General features: G+C 25.9%; 2 protein-coding genes across 2 annotated transcripts in view; both read right to left on the bottom strand.

Annotated features, from left to right (window-relative positions):
• Window positions 1-474, bottom strand: part of LOC145839538 (putative phospholipid-transporting ATPase IM) — a 37,324-nt gene extending 36,850 nt beyond the window's left edge. The window contains exon 1 of the mRNA XM_082947137.1: window positions 296-474. Within this exon, the coding sequence (XP_082803263.1) occupies window positions 296-407 (112 nt within the window). The 5' untranslated portion in view covers window positions 408-474. The remainder of the gene's footprint in view (window positions 1-295) is intronic.
• Window positions 475-499: 25 nt separating this feature from the next.
• On the bottom strand, window positions 500-3,781 carry LOC145839537 (BTB/POZ domain-containing protein 9-like). The gene has a single exon (XM_082947136.1). It carries the CDS (start codon window positions 3,741-3,743, stop codon window positions 1,863-1,865), a length of 1,881 nt encoding a protein of 626 aa, XP_082803262.1. The 5' UTR covers window positions 3,744-3,781; the 3' UTR covers window positions 500-1,862.
• Window positions 3,782-18,813: the final 15,032 nt, after the last annotated feature.

Genomic DNA, 18,813 nt, shown 5'->3' with positions numbered 1-18,813 from the left:
TGTATCAAATCGAAATTTTATTACTGAACATGTAAAAATTGCTTAAATCCCAGGTTTTTTTTAGTGATTTTTGTTCAAAATTCCAGGTTTTTTAGCCTAAAATGTCAAATTCCAGGTTTTTACAGGTTATTCCAGGTTTTCATGTTTTTTGGCAACCCTGTGTTTAGCTAAAAGTTTTATAGCTAAGTTGTTTTATAAAAATTTTATTAATTTGTTTTTTTGAAACTTCCGTCTGGTAGCTTTACAAATAAAACAAACTATAACTACTAAACTAAATCATATCAATGAAACAAACCGTGCTTTTGTTTTCTGAAGCACGAGAAAAGGTTCGATATGAAACTTTTGCCAGTTTCCTCCACACCATTCGAACCATTTTTCACCGCTTGAACACCATTTCCTGCGCTCATTTCACTATACTTGCTCACTATTGGTCCGTGCGCAAGGGAAATTAGCCAATTAAATTACGTCTATTTAGCCTCTGTTGGGTTTTTAAGTTTGATGTTTTATTAAGCGTTTATAATATGAATTTGTGTTCATATTGAAAAATTGTATTTAGTCTTCGTTTTTGTTTGTTTTAATTTTTTAAAACAATGTTGATAACAAAAACAAAATTTTCTAATAAGTTTGAGTTTTTTATTAAATTACATATAACATTTCATTGACGATTTTTATTAGAGATGTTCAGTTGTTGAAAGCATTTACACTTTTTAGTTTGCTACAAACAACACAAACAGACACTAAAAACTATTTATTCTAAGTGTGTATCAAAAAAACATGGTCAATGTGAACTTAAACATTTACAAGAAAAAATTAAAGAAAAAAAATATCAAAGTCAAATTATTTTCACAAAGTTTACATGTAAACATTTAAAAAAGTAGTTATACACAATAAAGTATCTTTTCTAAACAAAAAACCTTTTGTCTACGGTTATCTTAAAAAAATGATTATTTAGAATTATGTAGTTAAATAAATGACTTGTTATAAGTTTAACTTATGACTTTTTTAATTTTAATCTAAAATGTAAAAATGGTTTATTAAAAAAATAGTTTGTTTAATCTCAATAGTCACTTATTTTTTTACATTAAACCAAGTTATAGGTAAAAATCTTTCTAAATTCAAGAATATAAGCAGAGATATCTAAAACAAAACCTTTGGTCATAATATTTTAAAACAAGATCCTAAACTAGCTGATTAATATTGAATCTGATGCTTGAGAAAAAACACATAAGAACATTAATAAGCAAGTGTGCTACAAACTGCATAATAATGGCTATCTCAAAAAGGTAAAAGTTGAAAATTAAAAAAAAACTTACATTTTTAAATAGTGGGATTTCTTTAACTTAATAACTTTTTAGAGGTATAAAAACACATGTACTTACTTAAGTTTTTTAACTAAGAAGGTCCTAAGCTTGGAACTTTTTAAAAATATTTTATAAAACTTTTTTTGATAGACTTTCTAAACAATGTTTTCTCAAGTTAAAAATTTAAATTAAACCAGAAAAATACTTATTAATTATATTCAAATAAGTATCTTAAAATTTAATTCGAAGCAATTTATACTTGTAGCCTAGTACGCAGATTTAAACACATAACTTAGTTGCACAATAACATATTATAACTGACAAATTATTTAAGGCATGGCATATTTTGAATAAATACATTAAGTGCTTAACTTGAGTATGTTATAAAATACAGTTGTTTCTATTAACTTAAATGTGGAAACGTTTTAGAAACAGTCAAACTTCTACAGAGAAAAAGTACATAAAAAATTGCATATACAACAAAGTCATAAACAGTTTGGTGCCCAATCTCAATATAAGGCAAGATAATTCAAAACTCACAAAGAAACCAACACAGAAAAGCTACACTTGGACGTTCAGACAGTCCTCAAACTGTTCACTTAATTCAGCCTCAATATCTTTGTTTTCAACAGAACTTTCTTCATCATCTTCCAAATCTCCACTGCACTCAAAGTGGACACAGTGGAACACCTCATTGGCCGTGTTGTTGGTCCCCACGATCCTTATGAACACCGCGGGCGTCCGCTCAACCTTCAAATGCTGCCAGGACTGACAGTTCTTGTCACGGTTGTCCACAACGGTTGTCCAATTGCTGTTGTCCAATGAGAACTCGATGTAGTAGCTGTAGGCGCGGTTGTCCAAGTCCCACAGCAACAACTTCATGTTTGATATCAGGTAGGGTTGGGCCAATTGTATGGTGATGAAGCCTGAGTTGAGCTGGTGGCAAGTGTAGCCAGAGTCCCAGTCAAAGTTCTTGTAGTGGCCGTTTATCAGGGCGTTGTGCTCGTGGCTGACTCCATCAATCAAGCAAGCTCCCTTCTCCTCTGTTGCAACGTTGTAGGAAGGGCACAAGTAACCATCTATCACTTCCACTTCTTCGGTGTTGAAGCAGGCTTTCAGTGTGACCAGCTGGAATATTGAGTTGCACACTCCGGTGTTCCTTGTACCTACAACCCTCATGTATCTCACTACCCTCCTGTCAAACCGTATCTCCTGCCAGCCTTTGCACAAAGAAGAAGTGTAATCTGCCACCGTCTGCCAGTCTTTGTCGTTGTTTGAAAGCTGCACTGTGTAGCTGAAAGCCCTGATGTCATGATTAAAAAGAAGCATGTTGATGCAGTTTATGATGGAAGGCAGTCCAAGCTTCACTTTTATTCCTTTTTCATCTTTCAGTACCCCTTCATGTATGTCATGAAAGGTGTAGCGGTGGTCAGCGTCGTAGTCTGTTGTGTGGGTGCTATCAAGCAACACTGACGGATGGTTGCCGTTTATGACGTGGGCATTGTAGTTCATTGTTGCAATGTTTTCATTCAGTCTCAGCATGCCCCTTGATAGTAATGTTCCATCTGTTATCTCAGACTGGAGCCTGACAGTGTCAAGGATAACATCGGCAGAGATAAACCCAGTTGGTCTCACGGTGTCAAATAGATCTTGGAACGATATCAGTGGGAGCCTTATTGTCTCAAGCACTTTCTCCTTCTGTTCTATGTAAGATTCATCACTGGGGTCTAGATTGGCTTCAACCCAGTTTTTGGCACAGTTGAAAATAACTTTCTCAGGTACATAGAAAGAGTCACGCTTGAGTATGCTGTGAAAAGCTCCCAAGGTGAGAGTCAAAAAGCTGGGATGATCAGCTATCTTTGAGCTGTTGCGGTCAATGAAGTCAATGCAGCTGTTGATCAAGCTGTCCTGGCTGTAAAAGAGAGCAACGTCATACAGCCTGCAGCAATTTTCAACAGTCAGTGAGCTTTCAAGGTGAAATGAAAGCGCTTTTTCCAGCAGCTGGTACCCGTATTGATTGGACAGACCCAGTATTTCAATGCAAGTTTCAAGCTTAGCACCGTTGAAATCCAAGCAGCCAGTGTAGGCGTACTGGAGCAGTGCTTCAAAAGCATCCGCGTTGACATTGTCTAGTTTAATTTCAAGATCAGAACTGGTCTCCCTCATGCCATTGAACAGCAACGCTCTGAAATACTCACACCTGCAAGCAAGAACAGCCTTGTGGGCACAGAACCTCCTGCCTTCCACAACAAATGTCACGTCTTGAAACTCGTCCCTGTGGAAGAGGCTGACTATGTCTTTGTAGTGGGCTTCCTTGTGATCCACGTAGCCAGTTTCAGTGCTGGTTTCTGTCTTTTCAGCTGAGTCTTTGATGCTTTCAGCTGTGCCAGCCTTCGAGGATGGACCGGGCTTTTCTTTCTTGTAGATTGATTTGGTTGACATTACGAATTCATGTGACTTTTTAACAAAACAGTTTTTACTATACTGGAATGAAATTAATAAATTAAAAATCACATACATAAATTTTGAAGTTTTATTAAGGTTTTTGCTTACACTTTTACAACATTTTTATCAATACAAATACTTTACTACATAAAATTGTTCAACAACTTAATGGTCTTATTTAATATACTATTTTTTAATAGTAAAGACACCTAAAGTAAAGATGTTTACATGATTGTAAAAACAAAGCTTTAACATTATTAGTGTTTAAATTGTATCAAAAATTTAAGCTAGGATAGTTTTTAAAAATACAATTTCAACAGATAATGAATTAACACTGTAGTATAATCAGTATTTTTTTTACCTCATCAACAAAGTTGAGATGCTTTGCACCATCAAAGTTTGGTAACATATAAGAAAGAATACAATGTATAGGTATCGAGATCTAACTATGGCATTGTTCCACAATTTGTAATCAAGTAAACAAAGTTAATAGGGGAAAGTGGGTAAACATCTTTTCTTTTACATTACTAACTTTGCTATCCAATCAGTTGATTTTTTAAAATTTCAAAGTAACTTTGAGAAAATATCAATCTAAATCGAAAAGTTTAATAGGTTTCTAACAAAAGGTGTAAATTAAAAGAATAAAAAAGAATATAAATAAATATATCTCAGTTGTATAATAGTTGAATATCTATAAAATAATAAACATTAAGTAACTAAAAATAACATAATTTCCACATAAAAATTAAAAACTTTTTTTTTTAATGAAATAACTTTTTGTTCTTTTTTTTCAAACATGACAAAGAATATTTGCTAAACAATTGAGGAAGTTGTTTTAAAAACTTAGGAGGAAATATATTTTTAGTTTTTTTTTTAATTGAATAACTTTTGTTCTAATAAAATTATTTTGGAAAAATTATTGAGTAATACTTCGTTTTATAAAAAGTTTATAATCAAACAGACTACATCTGAGAATTGAATAAAGTTCTAATATTTGGAAAAAAGTATTTTATAGCATACAATTAAATTTTACTTAAGGGCTGGTGTTAGTTGTTTTTGTAAAATAAATTTAACTTCCCATGGCCACTGTTCTAAATATTTAAAAAAATAAAGTTTAAATGTTATGGTAGATAAAAGAAGTAATGTTGTAACTAGTTTTTGGTAAACTTTTTTAATTGAGAACTTAATAATACTAGAATTTATAAAAAAATTAAAATATATATATCTCAGTTATATAACAGTTGAATATATATATATATATAAAACAATAAACATTAAGTCACTAAAAATGACCTATTTTCCCCATAACTATTTTTCAATTATGAAATTATTTTTTGTTCATAATTTTTTTTTTTTACTTTTTTTCAAATATGGCAAGAATGTTTGCTAAACAATTGAGGAAGTTGTTTTAAAAACTTAAAGGGAAATAAATATTTAGTAATTTTTCAAGTTGAATAATGTTTGTTTAAATAAATTAGTTTGGAAAAATTATTCCATAATACTTTGTTTTATTATAAACTTTTTGTAAAACAGACTGTATATCAGAAAATAATAAAACTTTATAATTTGGTAAAAGGTATTTTAAAGCATACACTTTAGTTTTTTTAAAATTTAGTTGTTTTTGTATAAGTTGTTGTTAAATAAAATTGAATTCCCATGGCCACTATAATAAAAAATAAAAAACTAATAAAAGTTTAAATGTTATGGTAGATAAAATAAGTAATGTTATAATTAGTTTTTGGTGAACTTTTTAAAATGAGAACTTAATATATACTGGAAATCATAAAAATCAATCTCAAAATGAAAAGTAGATATACTGGTAAGTGTGAAAGTTAGTTTTCATTACTGTAAGTGATAAAATTTATAAATTAAGTATATTTTTAGGAAATTAATGTAGAGTTAATTTTCTTAACCGAAAAATTTTGCTTATCTTACTGAAATGTATAGAGCTTATTTTATTAAAAATGTGCAAATTAATTATTGATCAGCAACATTGTTAAATGCAGTTTACTATTTTATTATTCTTAAAAGATTGTATTTTTTTGTTTTACCACCGAAACCTGGTAGTAAATAAAATATTCAATTGTTGCAGATTATTATTTAGAAAATTCTATGAACTCTAATTCTACTTCTACAACTAAACAAATTAAGGTTATAGTGGGTACACCTAGTTTTTTAAACTTGGTATTATTTTGTAATTTCTATCTTAGCTAACAGCCTTTTTTTTAACATTTTCATAGCAATGTAAATTTTTTATTAAAAATATATATCCTTTTACCAATTTTTGTCAAAGTTTTCCAGTTTTTTTAAGTTTAAAATTAATATTATATAGGAGAATATCTTTGGTTTTAAAAGAAGGGTTGCCACTACATAATTGCCAAAAAAAAATAATAAATCTTTTCAGGTTTTCTAAATCTCTTCCAGGTTTTTTAAGTATAAGTTTTTTAAGTTCATTTTTAGTATAAAACTAAATTTAAGGAAAAACAATCTTGAATAGTATAACAACATTGAAAAGACATTGTGAGGCTACTTTAAATATGTTTTTAAATTAAAGAATTTTAATGATAAACTTAAACATTTTTTTTAAATGTGATATATTTATTGTATCTAATCAAAACCTCATTACTTTACATGAAATATTCTTTAAAATTCCACCTTTTTTCAAGTTTTTTATTGAATTTGTTTAAAAATCCAAGTTTTTCCAGATTTTTTCCAAATTTCTAAAATTCCAGGCTTTTCCTGGATTTCTCAAGTTCTTAAAAAAAAGTTGTGGCCTTATAATATTCTTTAAGGTATCACAAAAGTTGTCTTGGTTTCTTTTTATTAAAACAATAAGTTTTTTTTACAACCTAAATTCCATTAATTTAAATAGTTTTATTTAAAAGGGTTGCCACTTTTTAACACAAACAAGCCAGACTGATTAAGCAAAAATATCCTGATTTACATCAAACTAGTCTCTATTTGTCTTAGTTTTTTTACAAAATTTAAAAAAACTTACTCTTGAGAAAAAACTTGAAAAAAATATTAGTCAAAAAACATTTTAAAATAACTAAAAAAAAGAAAAGGAATTTTACAAAAATTTCAAAAAGAAGGTTTAAAGTTATAAAAATACATTGAATTCACAAAATAATAAAGCTATCCTATTTTAGTTTGAGCTGTTAGAAAACTAGCAAAGTAGCCTGAGTTTTATTAAAATACCAAAACTAGTTAAAGTTTGTCTGATTTAGCATGAGTTTTTTGAAAAAATCAAACTATTAAAATTATCATGAGTGTGAGGCAAAACCCTATTCCAGGTTTTTCAAAGTTTTTTTTTTCAAAAATTATTAATTTCTTTGGTTTTACAGGTTTTTGTCAAAACTTTAAAAATCCAAGTTATTCTGTTTTTTTTTCTTTTGAATGGCTACCCAATTTTTGACTTTTTGTTTTTTAAAACTTAACACCAAACTGTCAAAAACTGTTCAAGGAATATCGGACTCTGCCAATAAAAAACTGAAAGAGATAAACTTTTAGGGAAATTTTAAGTTTTTGAGTAAACTTACAACAAAAAAAATATTATACAGATATTCTATATTTAAAAAATTGTAAATGCTTCAAGCATTTAAATTAGAGCTAAAGAATTTTTATTTAAGTAAAATAGCAATAATATAAATAATAACAGATTATTAGAAAAAAATTCATTCTCTCATAGTTTAAATCAATTTCCTTACTTGTATGAAACTTTGATAGAAAAAATACTAAACTTAAACTTATAGAAACAGTTGAAACTAGTTATTGGATTTTTTTTTGTATATGTGTTGACCATTGGGTTTTGATCTTGTGACATTCTAATTAAAGATATTTTAAAGCCATTTCCAGGACCCCTACCCCATCAGGCCACATATGTGTAAATCAGGGTTTCCCAATTTTTTTTCAAAAGGCCCCCTTAAAATATTAAAAAGCTATTGTCCCCTAGGACAATATTCCTAGAAAAACTACCTTTAAAAACGCTTAAAACTTTTATATTTTCCCATAATTATCAATTCCTGTATATCTAGCGTAAGTTTCAAATTATAGCCTTGTGGCTCCCAAATTACAGCTTCTGACCTCCTGAATTTTTCCATAATATCTAGTATAGGTTTAAACTACCATTAAAAAAGCCTATGATTTTTTTGCTCTTTATCATCAACTACAGAATATTCAGTAGAATAACTTCAGTACAGAATAAGCTTCATATTATGACCTCATGGCCCTATAAACTTATGTAATGATCCCGAATGGGTTCACTTTCAGTAACTTTGTGTAGATCAATAACAACAGTTACATATTCCAAAAGTATAAAGGTCTCTTTTAAACGACAAAAAAATATTCCCAAAAAGTTTGGTCTAAGGACCTGGTTTACAAAAAACTTTTTGGTTATCAAGTCATACACCAGAACAGTTTATGGTCATGCCCAGGGCCAAAATGTTTACAAAATATTTTACAATATGTTAACTAACTTTTTTTTAAATTAATTCAAGGTTTTCAAAAATACAAGTTTTCTTGTTTTTTTTACAATAAAATTTAACATAAGATAAAAAAAAGGTAATTTCCTAGGATGATGTTGCACCAATATCAAATATAAATTATTTTACACTTTCATTTTTACACTCTGATAAGATAAGTATACTCTATACTTATCTTATTAAAGTGTAATATCGAAAGTGTAAAATATTTTCACTCACTTTCTAATTTTACATTCTGATAGGACAAGTATAGAGTTGAAAAGCTCTAAATCTGAACTATACCTTAATCATTGAGACCTTAAGGTAAATAAAATGAATTTTTGATTAAAAAAGCTACCAATCGATGGTAAGGGTTAGGTGTAACAGTGATAGTGAAGATAAAAATAACTAATAGAAATTATTTTTTAAAATAAAACTGAAAGGTAAACTAATTAAAAATCAAAACAATCTACCAATCAAGAATAAGGGTTAGGGGTAGCAGTGATAGTAAAATAATAAACTAATAAAAAATATTATAAAAAAAATATAAAATAAAATTAAAAAATAAATTAATAAAAAAAAAAAGGTACCAATCACGAGTAAGGGTTAAGGGTAACAGTGATAATAAAAAAAAAACTGATAAAATCTATTAAACAAAACTTTATTGTCCAAATTTGAGTAATCGTGTTCCCTATATTTCAATTTTATACTTGTCTTATCAGAATGTAAAATTAGAAAGTGTAAAATAATTTTGCTTATTGGTGCGAAATATTGGTGCGAAGTCATCTTAGGAAATTACCAAAAAATGTATATACTTCTATATATATACTACATATATATATATATATACTACATATATATATATATATATATATATATATATATATATACTACATATATATATATATATGTATATATATACTATATATATACTACAGCCTGAAATTCTTTCATATGTTAAGTTTTTTTTTATTAAGTTTCAAAAAATAAAAAAGTTTTAAAAATAACTTGTAAACTTGTAGTTTTCATAACTGATTAATGCAATTAATTGTTTTAAAACATCGGTTTCTTTAACTAACAGTAGAATTATAGTTGACTTAATGACAGTGTTGTTAAGTCTTGCTGGATCCTTCTAGCTCTATTTTGAATAATTTACTATGGGCTGAATAACCTAATACACTTACTATTTAGAATGTTCAACATTTATGCACAAAATGAAGCTAGGACGAAAACTATAGACTGAAAACCATAACTGAAGCTATTTCTAAAATTTAGCAAAACATAAAGATAGCCTTCTTTAAGTAATTCTTAAACTTTATTTGAGCTTTTTTTATTTAAGATGTTAGTAAGAAAATTTTTTTTAGATAATACTTATTCAGTTCCTCCACTCGATAATTTTTTAAAGATGTATGACGGTACACTTCTTTCTTAAAATATAAAAACTTATAAAAATTTGGTTTTATTAAACTATATAAAAACTTTAACATTAGAATTAATATTTTTGGGCGTATGTCTTTTTTGTGTTCAATAAACAACTAGATTATAAAATATTGTTTGATTAGTTTTATAGTTTTGTTCAAGACTTTGTAATATATTTAAAATTATAATTGTTTAATATTATAAAAAATGTTTACAAAATAAGGTCTTATTTTGCTCCTAGAAATAAAAAAAATTGAAAATAAGTATTTTAAATGTTTTTAATCATAACTATTTTTACAAAACGTGTTGAATATAGATTAACAAAATAAAAAGCGCTAAAAACAAATAGTTTTTAGACATGATGTACAAAAAAAATCTTTAAATTATCGGTTCTTACTTAACTTGGATACAGATTTAGGTCTTATCGTATCTAGGAACAATTAATAATATTTCTAAAAAATCTTATAAAGGATAAAATAACTAAAATTATTTTATAAATTTAAATTTGTATAAACTTAAATTTTCTTAAGTTTTTTATTAACTTTTGTTTTTTATTATTATTTATTGTGGCTAAGCTTTTGAAACTTTAAATTTATTTTTTAACGTTAAAATACGACTTTACCTATTTAATTAAAGTTGCTTTTGTTTCTAAACAACGATAAATTTATTAAAAGACAATTTTTTTTTTTGTGATGTATTAGATTAGTTTTTATTTTTTAAAAAAACATGTATAATTTAATAAAATTTTTAATAAAAAGTTTTAAATAGTTTTTTTCTTACAATTGTTTCATGCTTTCGCATTAATGATAAGTAAATAAACTATTTAATAATTAACTCTTTAATAATCTACTTTTATAACTATTTTTTTATAATATATAAGTAAGACCAACAAAAAAAAAATTTACGCCGCTCCGATATTTATTAATTTGTTTTATAGAACTTAAACTGTGAGTAGCTTTTCTTTTGAGTTAGAAAAAGTAAGTTATTAAGTTGTTTTAAAACTAAGAATTTAATAATGTTTTCATGGCGTAAACAGAATTTAAATACTATTTATAAAACTTTTTATTTTGTTTCAAATATTGAAAAATAGAACATAACGTGTTTATAATGGTGAAGAAAACTTTACTTTTGTTTGTTGTTTTTAAACAATAAAAGCTTAATTTTGTTTAAAAAAATTACAAACCGTGAAAATAACATAGTAACAAATAGATCTTATAGATTCTTAAAACTTCTTTAAACAGTTGTTTTTATAAACTTTGTGCTAACAAATTTTTCGTTGTCACCATCTGAAGGTAAATGAAGATTTGTTATACGACAAAGAAAACGGCTCGCTTCTAAAAAAAGCTAATGCCGTAACTTTTAACCTAAAGAAGTTATAATAATATAAAAAAATTTTTAACTACTTATAACCAACAAAAAAAAAAGTTATCTGTCATTACGTTTTAATTATAATTTTTCTTTAAGTGTGTTTTATTTAAATTTAACTTAACTGAATATATAAAAATTTAAAATAGGCTATTATACCATTATTAGCGGAAAAAGTGTTTGTATTTTAAATTTTTTCTAATGTAAACAAACTAATACTTATTATGACCGAAGTTAAAGAGAAGTAACAAAAATTAATAAGTCAGAAAACTAGTTTTGTAAATTAATATATACTAAGTGGTAATAAAATTCTTTAAAAGAGTTCAAATACTGTCAAAAATCAAACATACTTTTGTTAAAGGTTTCATGATAGACATTGTGGAGTAATGTATACAATTAAATTTTTAATGAAATTAATTATTTGAATTGTAAAATACTATCTATTAAGAACAAGAATTATTAAAAAGTCAAGACTGTATATTAAAAAAGAGTTTCAAAAACGAACTAATTCATAAAACGATGGAACTTCTACTGGTCAAATAAAAAAAAAGACAGTATTATTACACGTAATATTGTGCCTTATATAATTTTAACTAATTTTGAACTAAAAACACTATTTTCTAAAAAAAAAAACAAAATATTGTTTAAAGCTTTTTATTTTACAGACAACTATGAAGTGTTTAAAGTTAATGACTAAAGTTTTAAAGACAAACGCAGAAACTTATACATTTAAAATTATATACTTTTTTCTAACAAACGCAATATTTGTTTATAACAAAGTATAAATAAAATTTAAAAAAAGGTTTTACCATAAAAAAAGATAAAAAATAAGAAATAAAAAACAGTTTTACTGTAATTTGTGTCATCATAACTATTGTCATAAACACAATTAGTCTTATTCGTGTAATTAAACCGGGTAAGTTACAAAGAAAACTAAAAATTTATAAATAAATTTACACATACAGTTATTTTAACGATGTTTCAGTTATGTTAGTAGTTAAACATTGTAAATAACTAAAACACATAAAATTTTAAGTTTTTTAGTTGGTTTTTCGAAACTTATTAACACTAACAATAACAAAGAGTAAATATTGTTTATATAAGCTTAGTAGCTTAATACTAAACTTTTAGATCCTACTTTTAAAATTAGGTACTGTCAATTTGTTAGCATAGAGAGCAACCTTATTAGTTAAAACTTTAACTAAGATTAATATAATTTTGATTTTTTTTATTGAAAACTTTCTATACTTGATACAAAACAAAAACTTCCATGATTATTTTAAATGATCAAACAAGGTTAAGTGAACTAGTACATACTGAGTGCCAAGTGGTGTTAGTACTCTAAACAGTTTAAATACTGTTAAAAAACAAAATTAACTTTCGTTAAGGATTTTAATGTAGACAATGTGGAGTAACGTTTACAATCTAGTTTTTAAAGAAGTTTGTTATCTAGATTGTTCGAAATACATTACGAAAAGATCAAAAGTCAACTGTATCGAGTCAACAAGTAAAATCCAAAGGTACAGCAAAAGATGAACCAGTTGCAACTTCAACTGAAGACAAAACTACAGATGCTAAACAACGATTGAAGGAGATTAAAGGGCATCCAGATTATTGGTTTGGTGAAGATCACGTTTCTAGAAGTCTTTACTTCAGGAAGCTTTAGAAACTTTTGTAAAGTTTGGTAAAATGATCAAGTTTTACTCTTTAAAAGGGAAAAACTTGGAGTTGAGCAACTTGTTGGTGTATTTAAAACAATTCAAGATGAGTTTGGATTTTACAATGAAAAGCAATCAATAAGAAAAATACCTGATGAAGGTAAATTACTAGGTGAATCGTAAATAATTTCACAACGCCTTTTTATCAGTTTTAAAAATTTGTATGTTTCTTAAATGGTTTCGACAACTCAACTTGAAAGATTCCGCTGTGTTTTCTTATAATGCTGTTTATCAATATAACCCTACAGTGTGTTCTTACTTGAGATGTTGTGATTTTTCTATGTACAAAGTTGATTATTTTATGTCATTGTATTATATTCATTTAATTATATTTTTGTATATTATAAGTTAAAGTATCATGTGTCTTTTTAGAATTTTCTTTTCGTACTGTTACTCCATATATGTACTTTGCTAAAGTGGCTCTGATTAAAATGCCTGAGTCCACAATTGCACGTTAAACCATATATAAAGTTTATTGAGTTTTTACTTATAGTGAATACAAAAAAAAGATTTTTTTTGCTAAAAAAATACTTGATGAAAAAGACATGATGAAAAGCTGTAAAGCAAAAGATCAACATTGTTTTTATTAAAGTCATAGTAGAATTAATTTAAGGGATACTGCTTTAACTTGTTTGTAACACCTAAAAAATATTGTTTCATTTACCTATTTGGGATTGATATAAAAGTTTAGATTATATGTTGTATTGGTACAGTTTTTAAAAACATTACTAATGGTTATCTACTAACAACATTTATTAAGCGAAAGTAAATAAATTAAAAATTCTTCAGAAGGAAAACTTAAGCGATTTTTAGAATGTAACAACGACATCAAAGTTTTATTAGAAAAGTAAATTTTTAATCGTAAATACTTTCCAAACTTCAATAATTTTGAAACTATTCGTGATTTTAAAAAGTTTTTGCTAAAAGAAATAATTAAGAAATAAAAACAACACAATCAGATTTTTTTATGAGCCAATACAATCGGCAGTAACTGTTAATAGTCAAGTTTTAAAACTTTCAAGGTTTATAATAGTACTCTATTAAGTTTACCAAGTTTATTTAAAATAAACACTTTAGTGAAAGTTATTGAATTATTTCTGACCGTTTTAATTGCATTGCTACGAGCCAGGTAAGCGGTTGCGTGTTATTTTTGTTTGGGGGTGCAAACAGTTTAGAAGTATCAATGTCTCTTAGTTTGACTGTTTTTAAACAGTTAAGTAAGATAAAGTTACTGAAAATACATCAAATCGTTTGTAAACAAAAGCTTAGTTGGAAACATTAACTTTAACATTATTTTAGTGTAGTAGTATTTATTTGTGACGGAGCATTAGCTCAAACGCTCCACCCACACGTTACCCCTACAAACATTTATTGTATAGTTCAATACAAAGTGCAATGCAGATCAAGATAAAGCTTATTTCTACAATCAATAGCAAAGATGTAAAACTAAATAAATCAATAGTATTTTATTCTTTGTTTTTTATATTAAAATGAGTTGTTGAAAACTACAAGAATTACAGGTTTATGGGTTACAGGTTCACTGAAAAAAATTGATAAGCATAAAATAATGTTTTTTCGGCTTGTTTAAGTATAAGCATAAAAGCACCAGTATTAAATTTCTTTAGTAATCCTTTGTTGAAGCAATTAGCATGAGTACCAAAAAGATTAAGTGATTTACTAACAAAAATGCCATTCTTGATTTTAAAGTCAATACTTACTATACAGAAAATAAACTATATATATATTATATTCAAGTATATAAAGTTTTGATTTTTTAAGTAAAACTTACTTTATATAGATCAAATTTTCACTTAACATGTTTTATAAACTGTTGCAATATAAAGTTTATCAAATCAATGAACATTGTACAATCGTATAATCTAATAAACACATAATAGTAAATAATAAAACATTTATAATCACTTTATTAAACTAAAAAACGTTTAGAGTTACCGAAGTATAAATTATATTATATTTACTAGTTATATATTTTTGATCAAAATTTAATTTACAGTCTTATAAAATCAAATTTTCCTATATTAATGTAGTTTCTAATGTATATTTTCTAAACTAAACTATAATATAAAACAAAAAACACGTATTTACAACTCTTAACACGTAATGAGTTATGACAAAATTATTTATTTATAGTTATACATATTTACATTTTTGTTCATTTGAAAAAGTTTAAAGTTTACATGCATATTTTTAGTATGTTTGAAAGAATATTAGTTGAATTGAAAAAAATTAGATGTGTTAACATATTTATTTGTTATTTTCTTAATTATTTAAAAAACATTGTAGCATGTGATCGTAGTAAAAAAAAAAATTTATAAATAAACTTAAAGAGTTTAGCTGCAAAATTAAATTCTAAATACGTTTTATTGTTTTATAGAAAAATAAAACACTTTATCAATCTTACTAATTAAACATTTATAAGAGTTAATATTTTCAAAAGTAAATTTTTAATTAAAATAATTTATAAAACTCGCGATAGAACTATGAATTTGTTCACTTTTACTTTTTTAGATTTCCGATTTTTTTTTTAATTTCAACGGCTAAACACTTTTATTGTTATTTTTCAAATTAATTGTCATTTTACACCCTGAGCATGATAAGCCGTAATCTTTTAAATATGTTCAGCTTTCAACGTTTTAAACAAGTAATTTTTTCTATTAACCACTGAAATAATACATTTTAAATGTTAGATTATTTTCAACAAGTAGAATGAAAAAACAAGCAATTTGGTTTGTTTACGCAGTGACACAAGTCAAATATAAAAACCAAACCTATATACAGAACGCTTTGTAAAAGCTTTTAAGTTTATTTACTATTGCAAATTGAAAGTTCTGTCAGAATTGTTTCTTTTTTAATCGATAGTTTTTAAATTTATAGCTTTTAATAAAAAAAATTGTACCATTCTTTCTGCAATGCGTTGTAAAACATAAAATTTAAGTTAAGTTTTACATAACACTATACACTTGTTTGTAAAGTTTGTTCTATTTGCTCAATGACTCAAATCAAGTTTAGCAAAAACATGCTTTTAAAATCTTGTATGTTTCGATTCGAAAACTAAAAGTTTTTTTATAGAGTTTGTCCAACCTTATACTTTAGCTTGACAAACAGTCCCCTGTACCTGTTTTATCACTAATTTATTACTTTACATACTAATTAGATCACATTTCAAGTTCAAGTGCAAACAGGCAACAAAAATTACGCCGTCCCACGTTAATGATTAACCGGGGTAAACAAATTCTTTGGAATGGATTATTTTTAGCATTTTTATTATCTAACAAGCCCTTGTTTAATAAACACGGCTCATTTTTTTATGTGTATGGTTTATTTTAGTTTTTGTTTTACTCTAATTCATTCGACATTTCAGAAAGATTAGCAGAGAGATATTTTTCTTTACACTGATCTTGTCATTCAAAACTGATTTAAGTTATTTAAACAAGTATATTTCAAGAAAAAAGACCCTAGAAGTTTTTATTGCTAAAAAGTTTTTAGTATTATTGATCATTATGTTTGCAGCATTAAGCATTTTGTCTTATTTTGTTTATAGAATTTTGTTTGAAAACGGTATACTTTAAAATGAAAAATTAATCCACAGATTTTACCAGCTCTTTTTTAATGTCAGAAGTCTTTAAAGTTTAGTTACAAACGAAACTCTTTTTTATTTTTTTAAAATGTTTACATCTTTTGTTCAAACTTTTTAGTTATTGAGCTTAACATTTATTTGATGTTTTACTCGAAGTACAAAACTTAGCTAACATCTTTACTAAATCCATAAGGTAATCACAGCTGTTTTTGATAATGTGAAAGTAAGTAAACTTTGAATATTAAATGCTTATCACAGACTAGAACCCAATCAGAAAAAGTCAATCTCACTGCAGTTTTAGTAATCTACCTACAGCAGTTTTTACATTATGATTTTTATTATCATTACAAAGCAAACGGGAACGCACAACTTGTTCAACCGTAAAAAGACTTACAAACAAGGTGCTTTTAAAGTTATATTCCTTTATTTGTTTGTTAGACCCAACATTACTTGAGCTTTTATAAGAAGTATGGTACAAACTATATAGATTACAGAAACTTGTTTTAGCTTAAATAGTTGCTTGATTAAAAACTTTTTTTTAAATTTGATTAAAATACTGCATTCAAATCTTTTTGCAAGTTTTCTTAAAGCTTGGTAAGATCAAAACCTACACTAAATTCTTTGTTTTTAGAATAAAAATAAGGGTGATAGCTATTACTTTTTAATACAAACAAATTTACAGCTTTTATAGTGTGTAACAGCCCATACTGTAGTGCAATTACTTTATGACATAAATTCTTTTGTTCAAAAAGAGGAAGCTAATCGAATTTATTTTTAAAGTTTAAGTGTTCAAGTTTTGAAGTAATTCTTTTTTTAGTGTTTGTTGTTGTAAAATTTCACTACATTTTAATTTTAACTGCTGTATTTGTTTTATAATTTACGGCGCTAGTATTTAATAAGTTTGTATTTAATCGTTTTTTAACTTACCCAAACAAAAACAAACATAGAAAATATACAAAATGACTGTCTTTGATAATTAAAAGCAAATTAATAACTACTATACAGTTTAAACTAGCTAATTTAAAATTATCATAAATTTTAATTATAAAACCGTAAAACTTAACGAATTAGCAAGATTAAAACATTTTTTGATATTTTTTTCATGTGTTTTCTGAGGTTAACCATACAAAATACAGTGTATAGTTTCTATTAGTTAATTCTTTATTTTTTTTTTAAGTATTTAAACTAATCGAAATATTAAAATCAGATAAACAAAAAAAAACATAATTAAGCTTAATTTCATTACTGTATCGCATGAATACTGTCTTTTATACTGCAAAAAGCATGTCACTTTTTCATTCACCGGCTCCTAGTACTAACGTCACGTTGTTCCATTGTTGTTCTTCTTACGCACTTGTACGTTACAATTGTTGAAAAAAAAAAGTGGCACCTACTCACAAATCCTCTCCCACCTATATATAAAAAACATTTGTGTTTGTAGTGATATTCTTGTCTGTTGAGATGATAGTGCAGAAAATATGTATTTTGATAAGTAGTTTTTTGAATTTGATATAAATAGCTAAAAAGACATTAGTTTCGTTATTTTTAGATATTTTTTTAAGTTTTTTTTATAGAAAATTTGTAGTGATACTTTTGCATTTGTCTATGTTAAATATTAGTGCGTAAATTAAGTATTTTTTTGATTGTTTTTAAACAAAAATATCTATTTAAAATTAAATTTGTTTCTTTTTCTTTAAATACTTTTTAGAAATTATAAAACCGATAGTCGAGCTTTCTTAAGAACTTAAAATATTTGTTTTTACTTTAGTTCATACAATTAAGTTGAAATATTGAGTTTTGCAAATATAAGAAACAAAAAAGAAACTAACCATTGAAAACATAAAAAGTTAATAGTTTTTGATATTGTTGAAGAACTGTTTTAAGTATTTTAACAATGTTTCATTTGATACACTTTTTAATTAATATGAAAATTAGTTTTGAAAAGGTTTCAATTTCATTATTTCCGCATAGAATAAGTATTTTTATATAGTCTATGCTAGCTAATTTGTGTTGTAGATTTTTGTTAGAAGTAAAATATTTTTTATTTTGACTTATTTTTCTATGACGTAGTTTTTTTTCTGTATCAATTTTTGTAGACTTATTAAACAAAAGTACGACAAAGCTCATGCGGTTTAAAATGAAACTAGTATAACTATTAAGTTTAAAACATAAACAATTTTTTTTTAGTTTTACTTTTTAACTTTTTAATTAAAAATTACGTAACTTTATTAGCTTAAAATGATGTTTTAGTATTTTTAATCTAATTGATTAACAATTATCAGATTTGATAAAAACAGATTTATATACCAGCTAGTTCGTTTTACAAATTCTATTACTTTGTAATCTTAAGAGCTTTTATCTAGGCTTGTTCGTAGAAAAAGAAATTAGTAAGAAACTAAGCTGAGTTTAATTAATTTTAAAACAACAGTTTAAAAAATGTATGTATACCATTTTTTTGAAAGTGATTAAAAAACTATTAAAGTATTTTAGTTAGAACTGTTTTTTAA

Source organism: Thalia democratica, chromosome 6 (genome assembly GCF_965202585.1).
Source record: "Thalia democratica chromosome 6, ktThaDemo2.hap1.1, whole genome shotgun sequence".
In the NCBI taxonomy this organism is placed as follows: domain Eukaryota; kingdom Metazoa; phylum Chordata; class Thaliacea; order Salpida; family Salpidae; genus Thalia; species Thalia democratica.
This window is presented reverse-complemented; position numbering and strand designations above follow the sequence as displayed.